This window comes from Notolepis coatsorum (genome assembly GCF_963971535.1).
Source record: "Notolepis coatsorum genome assembly, chromosome: 14".
Classification (NCBI taxonomy): domain Eukaryota; kingdom Metazoa; phylum Chordata; class Actinopteri; order Aulopiformes; family Paralepididae; genus Notolepis; species Notolepis coatsorum.
In genome coordinates, this window is record NC_140178.1 from 58515065 (window position 1) to 58541798 (window position 26734).

Consider the following 26734-nt stretch of genomic DNA (forward strand, 5'->3'; position numbering starts at 1 on the left):
TGCGCCGCCCTGGAAGGCAGGCAATCTCCCGACTACGCGATCCCACTTCTGACACCATATGTGACAGGGTCCTTCTCCTCTCCCCTCCAAAGTCACACAAACGATGGCGTAGTCGAAAAAATTGTCTTGGTGTTGTTTTTATTTCCCAGCCTTCCAAGTGCAGAGGTGACATTACATAAACAAATGACTTAATCTAAATAAATAACTAAACTATACCCTACCTCTGCAGTCTTATCAGATGCGTTCCACAATAACGGCATCTGATAGACAAAACACTTACTGGGTGGCGCTGCCCTAGTTACCCACTTTGCAACCGTTATCTGGTGAAGCACCACCACAGAGACAAACAGACTAACAATACACATACGGCACTTCCCTCAGTCACCTACAGTGTAACTGGTGCAGGGCAAAAACAAGAACCTTGGGCACGCAGCCCTCATGACACCTGCACTCCTCCCCCTCCACAGGTGCCACACATAATTAATTAACACAAAACTACACAGGTGCTACACATAAAATGGATTGCCGTTTCCTACACATTATATAAAAACAACCTCCCATACCAATATATATACACAACACCAATAAATAAATATATATACACAACACAACAAATAAATATATATACACAACACAACAACAATAAATAAATGTATGTATGAATGGATATATGAATGTATGTATAAATGCATGTATGCTTAGATTAATGGATATGTATGCATGTTTGATTATGTATGAATGTATATGAGTGAATGTTGTGTGTATGTGTGTGTGCGTGCTGCCCCGGCGTCAGTGACAGACCCACTCTGTCACAGGCATACATTGTTGTCATACAGAAGTACAGAATACTTTTATCCAAAATGCTTCTTACTGTTACACTGTTAGAGACTGTGCTAGACAAATGAATGACTAATTCGGTCAGAAATAACGTAACTAATAACGTTAGTAAGCACTGCTTATATGTTTATTATGTCTGCGGGGTACAGTAAACGTTTCTCCCGGTACATTCTGAAGAGCACACCGCTGTATGTTGGAGAACCAGCGGTCTTCCGAAGTTCCCCTCCTCCTCACTCGAGTGAGACTAAAGCCGTGCACAGCTCAGCCCTGTGAGACGCGAGCAGGAAGGAACTGGGAGTCCTTCCAATCGGAATATGTTGTTTCTTTACACATATGTTGGATTATGAATGTCTTTATAGCTACAAATGAATGACTAATTCGGTCAGAAAGCAGTAACACAACAGTTGCAATGTTGTGTTACTGCTGTTCTTGGCATAAGCCCCAATAAGACCGTCACCAGAGCTCAGCGATGCCGCTCGCGTGAGCATATTCTCCCCGCTATTTTATTTCATACAACAATGTATGCCTTTCAAATGTTAAATGATAAATGATTGCATGACTGCCGACTGCGGCGCGACGCTGTACATATGTCTCTATACTATTTTATTTCATACAACAATGTATGCCTTTCAAATGTTAAATGATAAATGATTGCATGACTGCCGACTGCGGCGCGACGCTGTACATATGTCTCTATACTATTTTATTTCATACAACAATGTATGCCTTTCAAACGTTAAATGATAAATGATTGCATGACTGCCGACTGCGGCGCGATTATTATGACTGATGACTGCGATGTGAAAGGCGCCGCAAACTCCTTCCTAATGCTGCGGGCGGCGTTGAAGGCGGAAATCGCCTGTGAACCACAGCAGCCTCGTTGCCGCGCCATGAGGCTGCCGCGGGGCGTGGCCGCGGCGGGTCACGTGCCTGTCGGGGCCAATCGGGCCTACCCCGGAAATAGCAACGGTTGCGGAACAGCTACAGGCGACAGGGCTCCCGGCTGTGAGGGGGAGGAGGCTGCAGCAGCTTGTGTCTGTTGCCGGTCTCTGAGGAGGAGGAGGAGGAGGAGGCGGAAAGGCAAGCGTGCTCTGGCAGCGCGTCTGTCTGTCAACAACTTGCGGGAGCAAGCCAGCTGGTATCGGTACTGCAGAAAGTATCGATACTTCGGGAAATGAGTATCGAAACCATTTTAAATATTCAGTATCGATATGTATCGATATTTCGATATTTTTGACAACACTAGCGTGCTAGCACGCCCCGCGGCAGAGCAGAGCGGAGCGGCACATAGGTTGCCGCGGCATTATGCATTCGTAATCCCCCCTGTTTTAACATCGACGGTTAGCTCAACTCGTTCCTCAGCTGTGGAGCCTGCGGTCAGTTGGTGACAAGTTCGAATCACTTCAATTTTTTTCTTTTTTTTTCCGTTTAATTAATTTATCATCTCTATATAAACGTAACTAGCGTCTGTCTTTCTTTCGCCGGTTAAGTTTAGGCATTCTTTCGGAGTTTGTTAAGGTTAGAGTTGGTCTTAGAGCATGGCAATAGAATGCCTGTCTTTCTTTCGCCGGTTAAGTTTAGGCATTCTTTCGGAGTTGGTTAAGGTTAGAGTTTGTCTTAGAGCATGGCAATAGAATGCCTGTCTTTCTTTCGCCGGAGCAGCAGCCTATTTCCGCTCTGCCGCGCGCCGCGATAAGCCGCGGTCACATGGGCGTCGTGGCCAATCAGAGAAACGCGGAAGCACTCTTGGGCCGCCTTTAATATAGACGCGGCCCGGACCTATATAATCGCAACCTACCAGGCGGTGGTATTGGACTTTTGCGATCTCGGACCCATTCCCAATGATAACACCAGGCTCCCTGGATGGATAATGAATGGAAATATCGAATAAAATAAATAACGATGAAAACCTGACTTTTCTCGGGTTTGGCGCTCAAACGTCGGCGGTTAACCCGACTTTCTTCGGGTCTGGCGTACATTGAGTTAACTGTCAAATGAATGACCGCCCAGGGATCCTTGAGAGGCTTCTTGGGGGTCCCCAGAAAAGTGGGAGAACCACTGCTCTAGACGGTTCCAGTGTGCAAAAGGCTATCCCCTACTCAACCTCTCTGCCTGCCTCCCTCCCCTCCCCAGATCAGCCGCATCGAGTACATCCATTCCAAGAACTTCATCCACAGGGACGTGAAGCCTGACAACTTCCTGATGGGCCTAGGGAAGAAGGGCAACCTGGTGTACATCATCGACTTCGGCCTGGCCAAGAAGTACCGCGACGCCCGCACGCACCAGCACATCCCCTACCGCGAGAACAAGAACCTGACCGGCACTGCCCGCTACGCCTCCATCAACACACACCTGGGCATCGGTAAGATCCAGTCGGATCCACACAGTTTCAAGAAAAAGTACTGCCAGCAGCCATACAAATTATGATAAGGATAAGATGTCTTTTTTGTGCAGTTTAGTTTTTTTAATGTTTAGTTATGTTTCCATGTTAGTTTTAGGGTTTCTTTTTAATAGATTTAGGATTCAAGAAGTTCAGAATAGGTCATACAAAGACGAGGTTTTTGAGGGCAATTGACTCAAGTTATGTTGACATCCCATTCTCTATAAACATGCACCAAGGCTCCTCACAATTTCAGTGTTGACAGATTTTACTAAAATTTGAGATTTTCTGTTATTTTATTTGAGTTCGGTTTGTAAGTACACAATATAGTTTCATTGTTGTTTTTATTGTTTTTTTATTTAATTAAACTTTTTCCACATACATTTTTTTGTTTCCGTGTTAGTTTTAGTTAGGGAGGTCAACTGTTTTTCTGCCGTCACCGACAAATATTTTAATACATTTTTAAATCGGTGGTTGACACAATTCAAATTATTATTTAAATAGCATATTCCCTCTCTCTCTCCCTCCCTCCACAGAGCAGTCCAGACGGGATGACCTGGAGTCCCTGGGCTACGTCCTCATGTACTTTAATCTGGGCTCCCTGCCCTGGCAGGGCCTCAAGGCTGCCACCAAGAGGCAGAAGTACGAGCGCATCAGCGAGAAGAAGATGTCGACGCCCATTGAGGTTCTCTGCAAGGGCTACCCATGTATGTACCGTACCACTCTGCAAGGGCTACCCATGTATGTACCGTACCACTCTGCATCGTCTTCCCTGTCTTCATTCTACCCATGTATGTATCGTACCACTCTGCATCCTCTACAACGCCTCTACTTCCTCAGGCGCCTAAGGAAGTTCCAAGTCAGTCAGAAGATCCTTAGGAACTTCTACTCATGTACAATAGAGAGCATCCTGACCGGCAACATCACCTCCTGGTTTGGGAATAGCACTGCACAAGACCGTAGCAGACTACAAAGAGTGACACGTTCAGCCGAACGCACAATTGGAGGGGGGCTTCCCACCCTCCAGAACATTTACAACAAGCGGTGCAAGGGGAAGGCTAAGAGAATTATTAAGGACTCGAGCCACCCGAACAACTGCCTCTTTGAACTGCTGCGGTCAGGCAAGCGATACCGGAGTCTTAAGGCGAGCACAGAAAGACTCAGAAGAAGCTTCTATCCCCAGGCCATCAGGCTGCTAAACGAACAATAATCGCTAAACGAACAATAATCACTATGCAACAACCATCAAATGCACACAGCACACACACCCACACGCACACACTCACTCAAACAAACAACACACTGCAGCACCCACTCTCCACACTTTAGATCACACAAACACACTTACACTTTATATTTATTGATAAAGGATTTGCACTACAACTCGTACACCTACTGTGAATTGTACCTAAATTGCACCTCGTCCCATTTCTCCATTTCTGCCTTGCACTATATAGTATTGTATATTAGTACACTGCACAGTATTGTATATTGTATGGTAACTACGTCTATTCTGCATCGAACATTGTACATATGTCTAAACTGAACACTGTGACCTCATTTTTTTACTTCTAATTTTACTATGTTATTTTATTCCATACTTATCTTGTCTTGCACAGTCTCTGGAGCGCAACAGTAAGAAGCATTTTGTACAAAAGTATTCTGTACTTCTGTATGACAACTATTAAAGAAACTTGAAACTTGAACTTGAAACTTGAATCCTCTTCCCTGGCTTCATTCTATCCCAGAGCGACCCCGGCCACCGATCCCAAGTGTGAACGTGATAACGCAAATAGCTTTAATTAAAAACATTGCTAATTAGTTCATTCATGAAGCGTAGAGGAAGAACCCTATTGATTTTGGTCACCCTGTAACCTTTCCTCTAGCGCCACCATCAGGCCAAATATACCCATGTGTCTAGTCATGGACAACACATTAGCCATTAGGACCTATGAAGTCCGCCATATTGGACTTTTTTCTTTTCTTTTTCCCCCCTAGCTTGTTCACCTGGTTTTCACTGTGGTGGAACCGGACTCATCACTTATAATCGTAGACGGGTCTTCATGATCAATAGGTTTAATAGTGAAACACATAGTACAAAGTACATGTAAATTGAGCTATGGCTAAGAGGAGTGCTCTCATCCTGGCCAGCTATGAGAACACTGAGGAGAACACGTCTCCCTTGTGGGTAGAGAAGGATGGGGGTTAGGGTTTTTTAGGGTGACATTGGCTTTGTGCTATTGTTAGGACTAACAAAGGGGTTCCTCCATATATCACCAAACTAGTTGTCTGGAATCTGTGGACTAACCTTTTTAAATGTGCCATTTCAGTGATGGGTCAAACCATATGACAATTTTCAGAAAAATGCATGGTAAACAGGACGTGATTTGTTACTTGTGATTTTCACCAAACCTGACATGTTTGCTTGAGGCCTGTGAACTTCTGAAACAAAAAAACTACTAATCTAAAAACATTGAACTACCCAACAGCTGGGATTAGCGGCGTGGTCAAAAGGTGGCTTGAGAATTCAGCAAATGATACACATGCTCAACAAAATTCCCATATTAACCAGAGTAAGCCAATAATCAGACACGGCTATGTAAGTATCATGGTCTACCTTATTCGGAATAAGGTCTTAACTGGAGTACGTTTATTCCAATTAAAACATGGGGACTATTCCGATTTGGATTATGAAAGGGAATATCAAATTAGTATACATGTTAATCCAAGTATGACTCAATTGTTCCCTCTCCTCACAGCGGAGTTTGCCACCTACCTGAACTTCTGCCGCTCGCTGCGGTTCGATGACAAGCCCGACTACTCATACCTGCGGCAACTCTTCAGGAACCTCTTTCACAGACAGGGCTTCTCCTACGACTACGTATTCGACTGGAACATGCTCAAGTTTGTGAGTATTTTATAAATACAAAAATTCTTCATTCAGAAGGTTTCAGTTAGAATAAGAGAATTGAGTAGGGCTGCACCCTCATAGAATAGAATATAAATCCTTTAATAATCCTGATTCGGCACTACAGATCGCTCACATTCAACAACGATAAACATTTAGGTAGTCAATAGGACTAAAATAAGAATATAATAATATGTTAATGTTAAGCTTTCTATCCTGGTAGCGGATGTATTTGTCTATCTGGTCAATATTAGACCTTTCTTGTACGCTTATTTTTTTCCTTCTATTTATTTCTTTCTGTATTTTTCACCCATCCCAATTTACTCGTTATGCCAATTCCCTTCCTGGTCGTTGCGCGCATTGCTCCACTGTTGGCCTGGGGAGGGTGTAGAACTACCACATGCCTCCTCCGATACAGAGGCCAGCCGCCTCTTTTCACCTGACAGCGAGGAGTTTCACTGGGGGAGCGTAACGCGTGCGGAGGTTCATGCTATTTCCCCCAGATCCCCTCCCTGCTGAACAGGCGCCCGACCGACCAGTAGGAGTTGCAGTTTACAACGTCCAGGACACATACCCCACCGGCTTCCCACCCGCTAACACTGCCAATTGTGTTAGTAGGGACGACTGAACAAGCCGGAGGTTGGCTGACAGCTGGATTCGATCCCAGAGTATCTGCGGTGGTAGGCGAGTGCTTAGTCCACTGCGCTACCCAGCCGCACCTGTACACCTGTTGGAAGGTATATCCTGACATGTAGGTTATAGGGCAGCAGGTATATCCTGACATGTAGGTTATATGGCAGCAGGTTAGAAGGTATATCCTGACATTTAGGTTATATGGCAGCAGGTTAGAAGGTATATCCTCACATGTAGGTTATAGGGCAGCAGGTATATCCTGACATGTAGGTCATATGGCAGCAGATTAGAAGGTATATCCTGACATGTAGGTCATATGGCAGCAGGTTAGAAGGTATATCCTGACATGTAGGTCATATGGCAGCAGATTAGAAGGTATACCCCGACATGTAGGTCATAGGGCAGCAGGTTCGAAGTTATATCCTGACATGTAGGTCATAGGGCAGCAAGGTACTGATCAAATTACTTGTTGTTATAATAGTTGTGCTGACATTATCAAGTGAGCGCATGCCTTACTCAGTGTGTGAATAGACCTGGATGTGGAGCGACCGCAGCACAAAATAGTATAGTTTCTAAAAAGACGAGACAGAGCATTTGACAGCCATGATATACGACGTTGCTGAATGTTTTGAAGGAGAGAATGGATTGTTTCGTTTTTTTTTGTTCTGCAGCGGTTTTCCTCCACCGCCAGGCGCATAGAGGGGTGATCCTGGTATTCACACATCTGCTGATGATAGCATATTGTCATTTTGAATGCAGTCTTGATGTGGAGATATTTGTGTGTGTGCGTGAAGGGTGCCAACCGTGCTGCAGAGGACGCGGAGCGGGAGAAGAGAGAGCGGGAGGAGAGGCTGCGTCACAGCAGGAACCCCGCCGCCAGGGGCATTCCCTCCGCCTCAGGGAGACCCAGGGCGGCGCAGGACGCAGCCGCGCCTGCACCATCGCCACTAACGCCCACAGGTCAGCACACGGGTCACACGCCTTGGTGTCAAAGCCAATGTTGAAACTGTACATCCGTCCATTGTAAATTTCACATATTTCAACATGTTTTCAAGGATTATTTTCCCTTCATTTCACCCTTGTGTTTGCAGCTAGTTCTCATCATTTATCACTACAGTATGAGCAAAAAAAAGTCTTATTTTCATCTATCTATCCATCCATCCATTACTTTCTCGTCCTGGGGAAAAAAGTATCTAATTCGTGAGTTGCATCACTCTGCACTTGAGGGTGAACACTTCAGAATTTGTCCTGTCCAATTTGATGTTGAGTCCCCTGTCTTTATGATGTTGAGTTTGATGTTGAGTCCCCTGTCTTTATGATGTTGAGTCCCCTGTCTTTATGATGTTGAGTCCCCTGTCTTTATGATGTTGACATCCTGAAGTACCTGCGCATTTACAGGTAAACATCAATCAATTAAATGGAGGAAGCTAGCAATGCTCAGAATGCCATTTCCATCCATCTTTTTTTCTTTTCTTTTTTCTACTACTTTTTCTCCCATCCCTGGATGTTTGTCATTATGCCAATTCCCTCCTGGTCGTTGCACTGCCCTACTGACTGGTGGAGGGTGTAAACTACCACATGTCTCCTCTTTCAGTCTGGGGAGGGTGTACACTACCATGTCTCCTCAGTCTGCGGAGTGTGTAGACCTGCCTCCTCTAATACAAAGTCACCAGGCACTTCTTTTCACCTGGCAGCTAGTTGTTTCACTGGGAGATTGTAACGTGAACGATCCCCGAGATCCCCTCCCTGCTGAACAGGTGCCCCAACCGAGTCTTTGTTGCAATGACCAAGACTCATACCCCACCGGCTTCCCACCTGCGAACACTGCCAATTGTGTTCTTGGAACAACTGACCAAGCTGGCGGTACCGCTGACACCGGAATTTGAACCCTGGGTTTCTGCAGTGGCGAGTGCTTAGACCTACACTACCCAGCTGCACTGTTTCCATGGATCTTTAAGGATGCTTAGAATATTGTCTCTGCCACATAAGCTGGCTACCCATTACAACAGAAACTGAATGTTCTTTGATGGGCCTGTAAGTTCAAGCCACAAACTGCAAGTTTAGGAACATGTTTGTGGCTGCCAAATATCTAAACCATTAGCCTAGAGTGGCAGCCAAGGCCTATTTTTTTCTTCTTCAAATGTAACCAAGAGTAAAGACCTTAACCCTGTCAAAACAGCAGTCAACGTGTATATTTTCAGCACTACGTTTGTTTACCAATGATTTTAAGTGTTATTAGTGAAATATGAGTTTATAGAAATCTCAGCGCATCGACATGGAAAAAGGTGCATATTGACGCGAGGACATGGCGCAACCTAACTTGAGTAGTCTTTAGGTCAGTCTGTGGTTATTTGAAGCTGTGTCAGACCAAAGCCATCACCAGGGCTCATTAAAACATACATGTTGAACAGGGAAGGAACAGAGCGGACTGCTTCCTCCTTCTCCACCTCCTGCTCCACCCCATCCCTGGCTCAAGTCAGTGTGTGATGGCCACACAATGACTTGTTTTGTCTTTTTTGTTGCTACACATATGAACGAGTGTAGCTTGAAAAGTATAAAGCAATACGGGATGCAACTTGACAAAAGAAAAAGTGAAAACCTTTTATTATAAGAAGAAACCTTTTGAAGGGGGCCTGGCATTATGGACTGAGAATTGTTCCCAGACTTGAATTAGACATTTCTTTTGGTGTCCCTTTTGTTGCCGTTTAAATCGCTTAATTCGAGATGAGCTACCATAGTCTTTTTTTATTTTTATTTTTTTTATCTTTATTTTGGTAAATTTTTCACATCTTTTCCAAAGTCACTTTTTCACATTTTTTGCATATACACTTTTTCTTTACAGTATGAATTCCGCTTTTTCATAGACAATAAAAAAAAATCAGTAGTTATGAAAATTTGCATAAACACCTTTTCACATTTTACATCAACCTTTTCTTTTCTTTACAGTATGATGTTCCGTTTTTGCATAGCCAATCTACAAATTTTTCCCGTACCTTACATTCTTCCCAACATTTAACATACAACATTTAACACTTATTGAATTCTACCTCCAAGCGAGGGGGGAAACACCCGCTCCTCTTGGCATAAACCCCATTGGTGTGCGAGGGAGAGCCCCTCGTTAGGGGGGGGGCCCTGCGCTAAGGGTGTGTGACGAGGCGTCTATCCGAAACCCCTCCATCCCTTGGTCCAACGTTGGCTGCTAAAGAAAACCTACGCTAATAAAATCACCTTACCCCTCCCGGGCACTTAGTAAACATTGCCATGATCACAGAAACAAGAGGAGTCCTATGGTTTCTTTCTCATTGTTTTTTAAGGATTTGTGTACTCACTGAGCCTCTCTCACTCTCAGTGCAGCTACGTGGCTCCTTTGTCTGCCTGGTGCTGGTGCCGTCGGCTCGTCCCGTCTCGCGTTCTGAGGTGCCTGTGCCCCCGATTCCCTCCTTGCCTCCTTCCAGTACTTCTTTGAATCTTCATGTTGGAGTATGGAGTCTGGAAGCAGGTTCCTTTTTATCTTCAGTGCTTTTTTAAAGCATGCTTCTCTCGGCACCAGCTCCTTGGTTGTATATTCGTGTTCCGTGCTCTTCTTGTGACTTGTCGGCACGTTGTCAGCTTGCCACATTTCATTTAAGCTAGCGACCACGTTCGCTTCGATGTCGGACTCCTCTGTGGTCTCGTTTTTCGAGTTTTTAAAAGTTTTTTCCCTTTTTTGGTCCTTCCCTTTCCTTATTCCACTCATCTACCTTTTGATTTAGATATTTGTGTTCATTGAATTCTTAAAGTGGAAAAATTATATATCGCCCGGGAGAGCGGTCTTCTATGCGTCTGTGCCCTCTAACGGCATACCGGAAGTCCCCAAACTAGTCTCTTTAAAGATCTAGTAGTAGATTACTTTGTGGAACTTGGCACTTTACTAAAAGTTGGTTCCTTCTAAAAGAAAATATATATATTATATAATATATATATTTAATCAAATGAAAAGATATATGTATATATTTTTTTTTTATCCTTTATTTATCCAGGAATGTCCCATTGAGATACAAGTTCTCTAATTCCAGGGAGTCCTGACCAACACGGCACACAACAAGTTTCAACATAAAACAGGGCATTAAACAAAAAACATACAATTCAAATATAAATACAGAAAGCCATTTGTGCAGTGGCAAGGAGCATAATCACATCAGCAATAGCATCAGGTAAAACAGTTACATGTTTCATGAAGGGCTAATCGTAGCATACCTTTAAAAGCATTTACAGTAGGAAGTGCCTCTAGACAAAGTTTTACTTGAAGCGTATTCCATAAAAAGGGACCATAGTGGGAGAATGCAGCTTTACCAAGATGCAACAAGAATGGAAACTGAACTATGCCATTTGAATGATACAGGCTTCTGCGGGGGAGTTTCTACCTATGCATACTGTTGCTGAATTGCCAGATAAAGACACTTGTTTTGTTACATGCTTGACAAAACTGCTGGATTGGATTTTTGGGTATTTTGCTTCTATCTCTAATAACTCTCTCTCTCCTCTCTCTTTTTCTCTCTCTTTTTCTCTCTCTCTCTCTCTCTCTCTCTCTCTCTCTCTTCCTCTCTTTCTCTCTTTCTCTTTCTCTTTCTCTTTCTCTTTCTCTTTCTCTTTCTCTCTCTCTCTCTCTCAGGCATGGATAGGGAGAGAAAGGTGAGCATGCGCCTCCACCGCGGCGCTCCCGTCAACATCTCCTCCTCAGACCTGACGGGACGCATGTCCACCTCACAGGTAAGAGACACGCATGCATACATACAGGAGACTGATTATTTGTCCGCTATACTTAATGTAAAAGAAGCACAGATTTGGCAAATCTTATAGATTATTACATACTGTTTCTTCTAGTCTTATAGATGAGCATACATTACAGTATCTTCTTGTCTTATAGATGAGTACATACAGTATCTTCTAGTCTTATAGATGAGTACATACAGTATCTTCTAGTTTTATAGATGAGTACATACAGTATCTTCTGTCTCTTTTCCACTGCATGGTATCGACTCGACTCTACTCTGCCTTTTCGGTTTTCCATTGCCAAAATTTGCGGATAGTACCTGGTACCGGGTACTTTTTTAGTACCTGCTTTATCGAGGTTCCAAGCAAGTAGAAGTGATACCAAAAAGTGATGTGAGACACCTCAGACCACTGATTGGTCAGAAGAGAGAATCGTCACTACGTTATTATTGCGCTACACGGGGGACGTCCCTGCAAATTAAAAAAAAAAATAGACTCGCGACTACTAAACATTAGCATTCATTATTTGTTTGCAGCAAGAACAAAGTGCAATAAAAAAAAGGATACATTCACTGTGTATTCTGCCTCATTTATTGATGAAACAAAGCCAACATCAACACAATTTACCACAAAGAACAAAGAGTCTCACGAAAAGATCGCTAATTTTGGTAGCTTACGTGCTAATGTGACTGGGATTTACCATTATAATAGTTAGCATTGCGGCTAACGTACATAGCGTACAAAAGATCGCTAATTTTATTAGCTTACGTGTAGTTAGCTAATAAGGCACTGGTATCATAGAATAGAAATACTTGTATCATCCAGAGGGAGATTTGACACTACAAATCGCGATGATTAAAGTATTTCTATTATATTCTATGATACCAGTGCCTTATTAGCTAACTATACGTAAGCTAAAAAAAATTGCTAAATTAAACTCTTTGTTCTTGGTGTTGGTTTTGTTTCATCAATAAATGACGCAGAATACACTGTGAAGGTATCTTCATAGCAATTGTGTTGGTTTTGTTTCATCAATAAATGACACAGAATCGGAAGGTATCTTCATATAGTTTTATAGCTAGCTTCGATACGTGTGTCTGGGTGTCGCCTTGAAGTTGACATCACGTGCCCTCGCTATGACGACCAGCTACACTGACGGCGGGTACTACCTGCAGTGGAAAACGAACGAAGTACCAGGTACCAAAAGCGAGTAGAGTCGAAAAGAGGCATTATATTAGTCTTATAGATGAGCGTACATACAATATCTTCTAGTCTTATAGATTAGCGTACATACAGTATAATCTAGTCTTATAGATGAGTACATACAGTATCTTCTAATCTTATAGATGAGTACATACAGTATCTTCTAGTCTTATAGATGAGTACATACAGTATCTTCTAGTCTTATAGATGAGTACATACTAGGGATGCCCCGATCGATCAGCCAGCGATTGGTATCGGCCGATATTCAGTATAAATTTGAGATCAGTGAATTCCGATAATGCTTTATTTTTTCGCCGATCGTGAAAACCGATCGAAAAACATGATCCAATTCTTAGCGGAGATCTCACTCGCTGACTCTCTCAAGCACACAGAGCTGCAGCACACGGCCCCTCCTCCTCCTCCCCCTGCCCCTCCCGCACCCGTGTCAACAAGCTCCAGCAATAGTCTGCTCTAGTGCATGCGACCTCTGTGAGCTAACGTTAGCTACCTAGCTATCGTTACTGTTTAAACAAAACGACCCAGTCAACTATTCACTTTTAGTTTAATACATGAGGCATTGTCTAACGGTATCTAGCTGGCGAGCTACTGATAGCTCCTGATATCAACAAATGCTCCAGCAATAGTCTAGTAGTGCATGATACCTCCGTTAGTTAGGTAGCTCACGTTAGCTCCCTGTTTACACGGAATGACCAAGTAAACTAAATAGTTCACTGAGGCATTGTCTTAACGTTATCTAGCCGGCTAGCAGTAGCTACAGATGGCTCCTGATATCAATGTCTTATAACATTGATTCGATGCGTATTCGAGCTCCTGGCTTGCATCGCAGAAGGGGAGTAGGGTATATCTGCAGAGCCGCAGATATACCCTGCTGAGGGCATGCTGAATGTGATTTGACCAAAGCAGAGTATACACACAGACAGTGGAGCTGTTTGCAGATAGCGAGCATTTTGACTTGTTGCGTGGTGACGATGTCTCGCAGATAATACAACTACAAGTATAATTATATAATATATATATTTTATAAAAAAAATATATATATATATATATATTTTTTTTTTAACCAAAAACGATCGGTATCGGCCGATATGGCTCATAGACGATCGGTATCGGTGGCAAAAAACGTGATCGGGGCATCCCTAGTACATACAGTATCTTCTAGTCTTATAGATAAGGGTACATACAGTGTCTTCTAGTCTTATAGATGAGTACATACAGTATCTTCTAGTCTTATAGATGAGGGTACATTACAGTGTCTTCTAGTCTTATAGATGAGTACATTCAGTATCTTCTACTCTTATAGATGAGGGTACATACAGTATCTTCCAGTCTTATAGATGAGTACAGAGCAAGACAGACACAGCTTCACTCTATAGATTGTGCGAACGGAGTGAGACACAATGCAGCTTCACTCTATAGACGTGCGAACGGAGTGAGTCAGATGCAATATCATTCTATAGGTCGTGCGAGTGGCGTGGGACATGTTTGGAATAATTTACATTTATAAATGGTCCCGTTCTTTGTAAATTTCAACAGTGCTACTGCCAGTTTTGCTGGTGAACAGCCGACGCGAGTAAAGCCAGACAATGTCTTTGCAGTTTATCTGAACTAGGGCTGCAACGATTCGTCGACGGAATTTCATCGATTTGCATATTCATGAACGACGCATCATATTGTTTTTACTTGTATGTGCCTTTTGCGGTGGAAATGGCAGACGTTCAAAGTCATGCGCAACGTGTAATCTAACTAACTAGTGTGCAATGAATCACATTCAAAATATAAATAACTTATCTTAAACCACTATTCGTGGTTCTGCCAGGAGTCCAGGACTCGCAGTGCGCGTTTCGCTCGCATTTGATAACTTCCGTGTTTCACGTCAACTCCAGCTGGAAGGGAGGGGCTGAGCCCGATACCCTCCACCTTCAATTTTAGAAGCTATGACAGCACTTCAGCCCTGCGTTCTACAGCCCAGAGCAACGGGTCCAATGCCTCTAACATGCTTTACATCCCTCCATTCCTGTATGCTAGGGATGCCCCGATCACGTTTTTTGCCACCGATACCGATCACCGATCATCTAAGTCATATCGGCCGATACACTGCCGATACCGATCGTTTTTGTTTTTCTTATAGCAGCTGGCAGTATTATACTGTAGGTCTAACACAGGCATTCTCAAAGTCCTGTCTAAATTATCAATCTAATCTTAGAAATTAACTAAAGTGAATCGTGATTTGATTTGATATTTTTTATTTTCGTGTCTTACATACAGATGTATGCCCAGCCCATATGGGCTTACAAGACACATAACAATAAGTATATAATAATATACTTTACCAATTACTTAACAAATGACATAGACCAAGATGGCCATAAAGAAATACAAGAAAATACAATAAAACGTAATATAACACAAGCTGTACTCAATGTAAATAAACAGAAAAACAAGGTGAATTCAAATACAATTATATAGGATACAGTGTGTTTTGTCTCAGGTGCCATGCCTTCTCCAAAAATCCTGCAAAACCGAAGATGTCCTCCACAAAAAAACAACTCAACATACAACTCTCAGACTGCCAAAACAAATCTGGGTTTACAATTTGAATTTTCTCAAATAAAGCCCTCCTCAAAGTGGTGTACAAAGGGCAATAAAAAACAAAATGATATTCATCCTCCACCACTCCCAGATCACACAGAACACACAACCGCTCCTCCTCAGGTTTACCCTGGAATCTACCCACTTCCACCGCCAATGGCAGGGTGCCAGACCTCAACTGGGCACACAGAGACCTCCGTCTTCTCTTTAAGTTTAACATTACATAAGGTTCAGTAAAATACTCATTTTTAATTGCAACATATTTTCTAAGTTTAGGTTTTTTCCAAATCTCCACCTTCCACTTATCCTGATGGATTGTTGATAATTTTGTTTTAATTATGTGAACCTTACACTGCAAATTGTTCATAAAAATCATACTCAAGTCAGTAGAAGAAAAAATCATGGACATCTCTCTTGACCAGGGATGACCATGTGCTCTGTCCCAATTAAAAATCTTTTTTGTCACCCTGCCATTTGGCAGCTGGACCAGGCGGTTCCATAACCTCACCATTTCACCTTTTTGCTTGACCAAGCAAGAGTCCCACCCCATGTCCCCTTCTATAGCCCCTTTTGGTAGTAGAATAGTACTGGTGTTGAGCATAACAGTATCTAAGTTAATTTACTTCTGACCATTATAGTCAAAGTATTTTCCTAAACTTATAAGATGTTCTCAGTGTTCAGTTACAGCTATGAAACACAATAGCTAATTAGCAAACAGCTGCAAAAACGAATGATGTTATAAGACATTGATATTAGGAGCTATCTGTAGCTACTGCTAGCCAGCTAGATAACGTTAGACAATGCCTCATGTATATTAAACGAAAGTGAATAGTTGAATGGGTCATTTTGTTTAAACTAAAGTTAGCTAGGTAGACAATGCCTCATTTATTAAACTAAAGTGAATAGTTGACTCGGTCACTTTGTTTAAACAGTAACGTTAGCTAGGTAGCTAACGTTAGCTCACGGAACAACGATAGCTAGTTAGCCAACACTAGGCAACTACTGCGAAAAATATTGCCAAAATGATATCAGACGTTGATATCAGGAGCTATCAGTAGCTAGCCAGCTAGATAATGTTAGACAATGCCTCATGTATTAAACTAAAGTGAATAGTTGACTGGGTAATTTTGTTTAAACAGTAACATTAGCTATCACTCGAGGTGCACTCTACTCTGCTGGAGCATTTGTTGACATGGGTCTGTGAGGGGGGGGGGCAAGGCGTACAGGAGCTGTGAGCAAGAGAGACAGCAAGTGAGAACTCCGCTGAGAATTGGATCATGTTTTTCACGCGTGTCATCGATCGGTTTTCACGATCGGCGAAAATAAAACATTATCGGAATTCACCCATCTCATATTTATACTGAATATCAGCCGATACCGATCGCTGGCCAATCGATCGGGGCATCCCTATGCCCACATTGCGGTAAAAACCTTAACTAACGTTAGCTGCTAACGCTAACAAAGCTAATCCTGGAAAGAGTTCCAATAGTGAGGATCCCGTCTCTCTCTGTACGTTCAATGATTTGAAGTAGCGTTACACTATAAAAACGAACTGGATAGTTGATGATATTTCACTTCATTAGCAAAAGTATTGTAAAATCATTAAGTCTGCTATAAGCTATTCTCCTGGCCAGTCTTTCTCTCCATTCGTTAACATCTACTTGTGGGTAATCTCTATGCTACGGCTGTGTCAGCTGCTTGTGCCATGTGGGTAGGCAAGCTCTGTGCTCCAAGCATTGAAAGACTCCAACATTTGCAATTGCCTGTTGTATGTGGGTCAAGGGGTGCAAAATGTCTAGTGTACAATATAATTTGTACGTACCGGTACTTATTTTTGTTGGACAAGTTATTCTGAGCTGCAAGTCATCCTTCAGATAGTAGTTGCATATCACGCTCCCTTCAGCGCCTCTTATTCCTGCCAAATTTAAAGTCTTCAAGTTTCTTCCTCAAAGTCCGGTTGTGTCTCCTCCTCCTCACACCGCCCCCCCCCCCCCCCCCCTCTCCTACCCTCCCCCTCCTCCGCCCACTCAACTCAGAATAGCATTCCCTTGGATCATCTGGGAAAGTAGCCACTCGCCACGTGCTGGTGTGAAGGCCGCTGCCAGTGGGTGAGTGATGCACCCAGTCCCAAACACTCCTCCCCCAGCCCCCCTATAGCCTCCCTGGCCTAAAGGGCAGATCCAAGAGCACAGGGATGGGTGTGACCCTATCCTGCAGTACCTCCCTGTATTCTGAAGCAGGGCTGTGAGATCTGTACTGCTGCCCAGGGGAGCTGGGAGCTAAGAGGTTGATTTGGGACTAAGCCATGGTGTGGTTGTAACCATCCCCTCCCCCTCTCCAAGGCTCAGTCCTAGCTCTAAGACTTGGCCTCGTCCACAGCCAAGGAATAGAGTTAATATAAGTTTAATTTTTGCATCTGATCAAATCTATAATGGTAAATGGCTGCATTTATAGAGCAATTTGTTCCTCGCGTTTTACCCATTCACTCACACATTCACACACCGACAGTGGAGGCAACCATGCAAGGTGCCAACCTGCTCATCAGGAGCAATTGGGGGTTAAGTGTCTTGCCTAAGGACACTTCGACACGCTGGAGGAGCAGGAATCGAACCGGGAACCTCCGGATTACCAGATAACTGCTCTACCTCCCGAGACACTGTCGCCCCCAATAATAGACACAAAAAAAATATTTTCTTTAGTAGATATGCACTCTACTAAATATGTATTTCTGATGGTTTTAGGGCTGCAACTAACAATTTTGTTATCGATTAATCTGTTGATTATTTTGTCGATTAATTTACCAGAAAACAAAAATTTTGCAATTGAACATTTCAAAATGATTGACATGTTTTTCAAGTGCAGTACTACTATCCTTAGATCACATGGGTAGTTGCCTCTCTGTCACCACCTACTGAATAGCCAGAGTAGGAGATGAGCTGGCTTCATGAGATGGCTTTAGATTTAAAAATAAAATAAAACTACCAGACAGATTTTGGTCTGGCCCTAGAATCATGATTCCACATGATGTAATGTCAGCTGTGGATTACTGCAGAGAATGGTCAAATTATGAGTTGCCGTTTTGTCTTTACAGTACCAGATTGGTGAACCCATAAAACACAAACAAGATGTGGTTTGTATGTAGGTACTAGACTGATGGAAGGAGACGCACAGTACCAGATTGACGAGTGAGATGCACACAACTTAATTTCCGGTAGTAGTTCTATGCTGTTGGGCCCATTTGTAAAAGATGTGATGATCCCACAGTTGATACCCAGGCCCTGTAGTGGAAGCTTGTGTTAACCAGGCCCTGTAGGGGGAGCTTGTGTTAACCAGGCCCTGTAGTGGAATGGAATAGTGGAGTGGAGTGGGGGATTTCAACAGCGCGCGTCTTAAAAAGGTGCTGCCGAATTTCTATCAGCATGTGACCTGTCCCACCAGAGGCGAGAACATATTAGACCATGTATACTCGCAATTTAAGAATGGGTACAAGTCACAGGCTCTTAGTCCATTCGGTAAAAGCGATCACGCCGCAATTTTTCTTCTGCCTAAGTACAAACAGTGTCTCAAGCGAACGCCGGTGGTCTCGCGAGAGGTTAAGCGTTGGACCGTGACGTCAGTAGAGTCACTCCAAGCAGTGCTGGGAAGCACAGAATGGAGTGTACTCCGTGACAACACAGCCAATATTAACGAATACACCGAAACGGTGATTGACTATGTCTGTACTCAGGTAGAAGTAATAATCCCCACCACCAAAATTAATATCTACCCAAACCAAAAGCCCTGGGTAGACAAATCCGTCCGTGAGGCTCTGAAAGTGCGCACATCAGCATACAACACTGGGCTGGTGACAGGCAACATGGAAGAACACAAGATGGCAAGATACAACGTCAGGAGAGCAGTAATAGAGGCAAAACGGCGCTACAGGGATAAAGTTGAACTTCAGTTTGAACAGGCTGACTCTAGAGGCATGTGGCAGGGCCTCAGAACAATGACAGACTACAAAGGAACCCCCCTCAAACTGAACAGTGACATCTCCTTAGCAAACGATCTCAACTCCTTCTATGCGAGGTTTGAGGCTGTGAATAACAACACCAGCCTACAAACCACGGCAATGGGGGGGGGGGGGTCTGCTGATGGAGACTCAGTGTTCAGGGTAACAGAGCATGAGGTGAGACGGATCTTTAAAAAAGTGGATATCAGGAAGGCAGCAGGACCGGACGGCATCCCCGGCCGCGTCCTAAAAGTCTGTGCCGACCAACTGGCCCCGGTATTCACTGACATCTTCAACCTGTCCTTGGAACAGGCCGTCATCCCCACCTGTCTGAAGAAGTCCACCATCATCCCTGTACCCAAAAAATCTACGCCCGCTTGCCTCAACGACTACCGCCCTGTAGCCCTCACCTCCATAGCCATGAAGTGCTTTGAGAAGCTAGTGAAGGGCTACATCTGTTCCTCCCTCCCCATCAACCTGGACCCTCTGCAATTTGCATATCGCCCCAACAGGTCCACGGAGGACGCCATAGCCCATGTGCTGCACACAGCAGCATCACATCTGGACAAGAGGAAGGGGAACTATGTGAGAATGCTGTTCATCGACTACAGCTCAGCATTCAATACCATAGTCCCCTCCAAACTCATAGCCAAGCTCAGGGACCTGGGCTTGAACTATGACCTGTGCCAGTGGGTCCTGGACTTCCTGACGGGCAGACCCCAGGTGGTAAGAGCCGGCAACTGCACCTCCTCATCCATCACGCTCAACATAGGGGCCCCCCAGGGCTGTGTTCTGAGCCCCCTCCTCTACTCCCTGTACACACATGACTGCGTAGCACAGCGGAACAACAACACCATCATCAAATTTGCTGATGACACAGTAGTGGTGGGCCTGATCTCTGCCAACGACGAAAGGGCCTACCTGGAAGAGGTAGAGAACCTGTCACAGTGGTGTCAGGAGAACTGCCTCTCCCTGAACGTCAGCAAAACAAAAGAGATGATTGTGGACTTCAGGAGGTCGGGGGTCAAGGACTACAGCCCCCTCAGCATCGACAGGGCACCAGTTGAGAGAGTGAACAGTTTCAAGTACCTCGGAGCCCACATATCCGAGGACTTGACATGGACCACACACATTGACAGTGTTGTGAAGAAGGCACGACAACGCCTCTACTTCCTCAGGCGCCTAAGGAAGTTCCAAGTCAGTCAGAAGATCCTTAGGAACTTCTACTCATGTACAATAGAGAGCATCCTGACCGGCAACATCACCTCCTGGTTTGGGAATAGCACTGCACAAGACCGTAGCAGACTACAAAGAGTGACACGTTCAGCCGAACGCACAATTAGAGGGGGGCTTCCCACCCTCCAGAACATTTACAACAAGCGGTGCAAGGGGAAGGCTAAGAGAATTATTAAGGACTCGAGCCACCCGAACAACTGCCTCTTTGAACTGCTGCCGTCAGGCAAGCGATACCGGAGTCTTATGGCGAGCACAGAAAGACTCAGAAGGAGCTTCTATCCCCAGGCCATCAGGCTGCTAAACGAACAATAATCGCTAAACGAACAATAATCACTATGCAACAACCATCAAATGCACACAGCACACACACCCACACGCACACACACACTCACTCAAACAAACAACACACTGCAGCACCCACTCTCCACACTTTAGATCACACAAACACACTTACACTTTATATTTATTGATAAAGGATTTGCACTACAACTCGTACACCTACTGTGAATTGTACCTAAACTGCACCTCGTCCATTTATGCCTTGCACTATATAGTATTGTATATTAGTACACTGCACAGTATTGTATATTGTATGGTAACTACGTCTATGAACATTGTACATATGTCTAAACTGAACACTGTGACCTCTTTTTTTTCTTCTAATTTTTACTATGTTTTTATTTCATACTATCTTGTCATGCACAGTCTCTGGAGCGCAACAGTAAGAAGCATTTTGTACAAAAGTATTCTGTACTTCTGTATGACAACTATTAAAGAAACTTGAAACTTGAAGCTTGTGTTAACCAGGCCCTGTTTCAAGGTCATGCTAATTCTGCCATTCCACGGCGTACGATGTTATTGAGATCACATTTCATTTTTTCACCATGGTATTCAGAATGCCCTCACGGAGCCTGGTCTGATGCAGTGGGAGCCTGCACAACTCTGCAACGCTTCAATACTGCCGCCTGGTGGATGATCGGCGAGTTACAACCGGAAATGGATCTCTTGTGATCTCGGTGCACCGGGCAAATGCGTCCGGCACTCGCATATTGTTGCGGGACTCTAGACACACATCGTGTATATGGATCGCTGCCATAACTCAATAATCGATATGATTTGGGCGTTTATTATGATTATACAAACCGAAAATGGATCTAGGAGATCACCCTCAAATAAGTGGGATCTTTTTCCTCCAGTCTCATTGGCGAACGGTAAGAGGACACTGACGTCATTTTCAGCATGAGTGTTTATTATTATTCATGCAAACTGCTCTGATCAATATATCACCCATACTACATAAAGCATTTACTGACGATCACGGAATTATAAACGACCTGGAATTATTTCAGCACTACGTTTGTTTTAACAATGATTTTTTTTGTGTTATTAGTGAAATATGAGTTTATAGAAATCTCAGCGCATTGAGTCGGAAACCGGCAGACATTGACGTGAGGAAATTACGGCGTCATATGTGTGTGTAGTCCTATGAAAGAAGAGACCCAGGGCTTTCGATGGGCTTTCGAATTTCATAAAACTACACTACGCCAGCCCCTGTCAAACTTGGAGCCGTCTGGCGTGAAATTATTTTTGAACGTTATTTTTCATGATTAGGTCTCACGGGTAGAACAAACCTGAACATTGTTGCCATAAAATAGAACGTAGTTTGTTTCTTTACCTTTCTGTGAACGTCTTTCTGTGAAAGTGTTTTTCATTACAAAAAAGTAACTACTTACAGTAGATTTCATTCATGGTCTTTCATTTTAGAATAATACAATACTAGACAACAATCAATTAACCAAAGAACCTGAAGCCAGAGTCTGTCTAGAAACTATTGTCTACTCTAGACCATCTGCCAGTGTGACGTCCTGAACAATAACCCAACTCCACCTGCAATAATGAAAGTCTCAACTGCGCATGGAAACAACTCCCTGTGTTTACTGCCTGCTTCTTGTGTGGCTGAGAGGGCGGGGGGGGGGGGGCGGCAACCCGTGTTACCAAGTAAACAAATCATCGTTAGCTCTCAGAATGGTAGTCGGAAGCCTGCACCATTAGCGTTAGCATGTAGCCTAGCCATGGCAGACTATTTGATTCCTTAAGGGCTCGAAATTGCCTGGGTTTTGGTCATATGCTCCCGAAATGCTCCCGCTGTTTGGCTACTTCTATGTGCAGTGAAAACTACTCTAATGCTTTATAACCTAGTCATTGATTTAGTTCAGGGTAATCTAAGATTAGCCGCAGAGCTAACGCTAGTTAACGTGAGCTAACGCTAGTTAATCAAGCTCACAAAGAGAGATAAACAGCTGACAGCGGATAGTACAGGACGGTACAAATACAATAAAAAAGCGGGTGGGGGCTGTTGTGTAAACCTTGTACTCTTTAGTTCACATATAATAAGAGACAGATTATTTGCTTGCTCCACCAGTGCACCACAACAACACACACCAACTCTCGTCACAACGCTTTACGGTATTTTCACAGCACTGTCGCAACATTACCGTAAAACGTGAACACCGTTGTGACCCACTCGCTCCACTAGTGAGGACTGGTCTCGCCCTCTGCTGGCGCGTGTGTGCTGAGTTAATTATATTGTATATTGTTTACAGTGCCTTTATTTACTTCTCGCACTGTACTATAATTATGTGACCTGTACCTGTATGTCTTCTACTACCTGTACCTCCTCTCCCTTCTCCCCCATGCTGCTATGATGCCTGAATTTCCCCAAGGGGTTCAATAAAGGAATATCTTATATTACTAGCTAACCTGTAGAGGAGCTGTTGGTGTTATTTTAGATGAGATCCCACTGTCTGTTGTGACTTGTGACCCAACCCACCACCCTCTCTGGAGTGTGATGAATAACCTGATTTTATTTTCATTGTTATTATTATTATTATTATTTATAGAAGCAAAGTGCACTGTAATTTAAGCCTAGTGTATGTGTGTATTCTAAGTACTTCTCTCGCTCTCACTCTCTCTCTCTCAGGCTCTGTCACGTGTGACGGCCGGTGGCCTCCAGTCTGCAGCCCCGCGATGAGGCCCTGCTGCCACATCATGGAGGGGCTCCACACGTGGCCTGTGCCACGCACCCCTCCCCCATCACACATGTGTACACACACACAAACACACACACAGACAGAACTCTTACCATAAACCAACTGGGAATGCCGGGATGAGGACTCCACAGCGCGACGAGCCGATTTAAGAACTCTTGACTCTTCAACTGAACCCCGGTGGAGCTCACGACTCACATTGCTGTAACTGAGGACACCCATGCACAAATACATAAACGCGCGCACACACACTCTTTCAATGAATTAAAACGAATTTCAACGCGTGAGTTTGGCCATGCTCTCTCTCTTTCTCACACTTTTGACAGGACATACACGTGGCTTATCGCGGGTGGGAGGGAAAGAGGGAGGAGAAGGGATGGCGGGAGAGAGAGAGAAAGGGGGGTATTTTTGCCTTAACCACCACCCACCCTGCCTCTGAGACTTCCCCACCCTCTCAGCCCCCAACTGCCCCCCTCCAATGCCCCGTTAGCCCCCTACTACCCTCTCCCTCTCTAAAATAATAGAGATAGCCACACACAGTCATTAAGTCACTTTCTCCTCAACTCTTTGTTGATCTTCACTTGTGATTAATTTTTTATGTTTTGTTTTTCTCTCCCACCAATTTAGTTTTTATGTTATTCAGCAGATTTAAAGCTGCGGTTTGTATCAACTGCATTCTCCGGACTTCTACACACACACACTTATTTTGTTCTTTTCTTTCTCTGTTGGAAAATGTCGAACTCTTAACTGTCTTGAAAGGTAATTCTTTCATTCATTTTTAAACGGACAATTATGAAACCAAGGAGACACGATTATATAAGACGGACCAGAGGAGGAAGTGCACCCGGAGAGTTCCCTGTAGGCTGCATTTTGTGTTCTGAAAGTATCCTACAATTATACTTTTTTTTTAAATGGGGCGTGGGTAAGGTCAATTTTTATTTTTTATTTAAAGAGGTATTTTTTGCTGTTTACGTTTACAGAGAGTTCTCTCCTCATCTAGGTTGTTTTTTAACCGGCTCCACTTCTGCTGGTGGTGGTGTGTATTTTAGAAAAAAAATCGTTTTTTTTTTGCCTATTTGTGTATGGAAGCAGTCAGGAAGGAGGTTGTCCCTCTTCCTCTTCTTCACCACCACTCTGGACACCTCTTTATGTTAGTCTTAGTGTTCAGGTTGTCTCTGTAGAACTCTGCTTCTGGTGTGGAAAGCTGTGAATGAAATGCCTGTGATGTAGATCCTCCACATTATATGACTTTCTTTTAACCCAGTGGTTAGTAAATGTGTGCGCGTGTGGTTTCTGCCTTTTTTTTTTTTTGTAATGTGAGTTTCTGTGCGAAATATATGGTGGTAGTTGTACATATATATGCTATAAGGGGTGAGATGTACCCAGGATGTTTTGTTGTCATGATGTTTCACTTTGTCCCGCAACGCCCTCGATGTGACCTCCTTCAGACCCCCAGTGGAGTCCAACCCATCTCCCTACTAGACACCCATTTCTGAGCCCAAATGACATTTGAATTGTTTTTAATCAATCCATTTTTATACCTGAATCAACATTTATATATAAATAGCCTGATATAAGTAGGTGTTGGTTAATGAGCCGTTGACTAGGGTGGGAGCTTGGGTGTCCATGTTAATGACACTGGTGCTAAGTACGAGAGTGCTTTTTGGCTCTCTTGCCTTGCTTTGCCAACCCCCCAGTTTGCACCGGACAAATTAATATCTAAACGACAAACACACTCACCTGAGTAGTCATCCCCCCTCCCCCCTAAAGAGACTTAAGAGACTTAAACAAGCTCACCCCCCCCCCATCCCCCGTCATTACAGAGAATTCAAGAGGAAAGTGTCCTGACTCTTCTCATCAGTGTGGTTTAGACTGGTTTTAAAGTACTGTAGGCCCTTTTTCTTGTAGTTGTGATGAAGGGGATTGTAGTGGTGATTTTAAAAGCTTCTGTTCTTATGTATATAGGATGTGCCTACTGGTGGCAAAAAAGTACCATGTTTGCATTTTAGCCACTACTGTAGGCTGATGATGTATGGAGGAGTGGTGAATGCTTTTTTCCATTGTTGTTCCTGCTAAGTTAGATTACTTTTAGATTTTCCACCAGTGGACGTGAAGAAGAGGGGGAAAAATGTAATGACATGAACGCATTTTCTGGTTTAGCGATGAACGCAAGTACACTTTTTGTGGGATCAGTTGTCATTTCTTCAGTCTTGTCATGTTCGCTTCACACTCACTTACACATTTTATTTTCTTCCCTTTTTGTTTTGCGTTATGACTTGTGACGGTCACTGGTGTCCCACAATGCATTTGTCGCTGTGGAGCCATGGGAAATGTTGTTCCCACAACACCCCCCCCACACCCCCTGTGTCCCTAATTTGTAATGCCACTGTACTTGTGTATTTTAAAATTGTGTAAATAAATTAATAAGTACTTGTACGCTCTCTTATCAATGGATTGATTGACTAAATTCACCTGGCCTTTTTTTTTTCTTTTTCTTTTTTTTATAAAAGGCCCAACCAGTTCATTGTACTGGCCTGCTTGCTCCCACACACAAAATGGCCAACTTCAACACTGGATGATTGTCAGTTCTCTTATCTACCTATAGTGTAAACAGTTCTTTAGTGAAAGGGACTATAAGAAGCATTTAAGCCTAGTCTTTTCAGGCCAGTGCTTTGGTTGTTGGGAGATGTAGAGGTAGTACAACTTGTTAGCATTTCTAATGCTAACAGACATCCATAGAGTATGATTCATGAAGAATCCCATGAAGCCAATTCCAATTTATAATATGCCTCGTCGTTACCCCACTAACCCCACTAGTGTTGGCAACTAATGTTTGCTAGTAATTACGCTCCGGCCACTGAGGGGCGCTGTCGGACAACCTCTACCTGTTTGCTGCTGCTGAAGAGGATGGTTACAAGAACAAGTCATCTTGCTCAGCTTGACAGCTCCACAGCAACTAAACCACATGATTGAGGAGAACCGCACAACCACATGTCCCATCTTGAGTGTTGGAGAGGGTCAGGTCACATGACTGAGAACAGCACAACCACATGTTCCATCTTGAGTGTGAGAGAGGGTCAGGTCACATGACACATGTTCCATCTTGAGTGTGAGAGGGTCAGGTCACATGACTGAGA

General features: G+C 43.7%; 1 protein-coding gene across 2 annotated transcripts in view; it reads left to right on the plus strand.

The window, feature by feature from the left end:
- csnk1da (casein kinase 1, delta a) overlaps positions 1-26043 on the plus strand; it is a 172812-nt gene extending 146769 nt beyond the window's left edge. Inside the window, exons 4-10 of one of the 2 annotated variants that reach the window (XM_084329512.1) lie at positions 2971-3199; positions 3754-3924; positions 5977-6125; positions 7553-7718; positions 11410-11507; positions 17360-17431; positions 23531-26043. In XM_084329512.1, the coding sequence (XP_084185638.1) occupies positions 2971-3199; positions 3754-3924; positions 5977-6125; positions 7553-7718; positions 11410-11507; positions 17360-17392 (846 nt within the window). In that variant the 3' untranslated portion in view covers positions 17393-17431; positions 23531-26043. The remainder of the gene's footprint in view (positions 1-2970; positions 3200-3753; positions 3925-5976; positions 6126-7552; positions 7719-11409; positions 11508-17359; positions 17432-23530) is intronic. The other variant, XM_084329511.1, reaches the window with a different exon arrangement.
- The last annotated feature ends 691 nt before the right edge of the window (positions 26044-26734 follow it).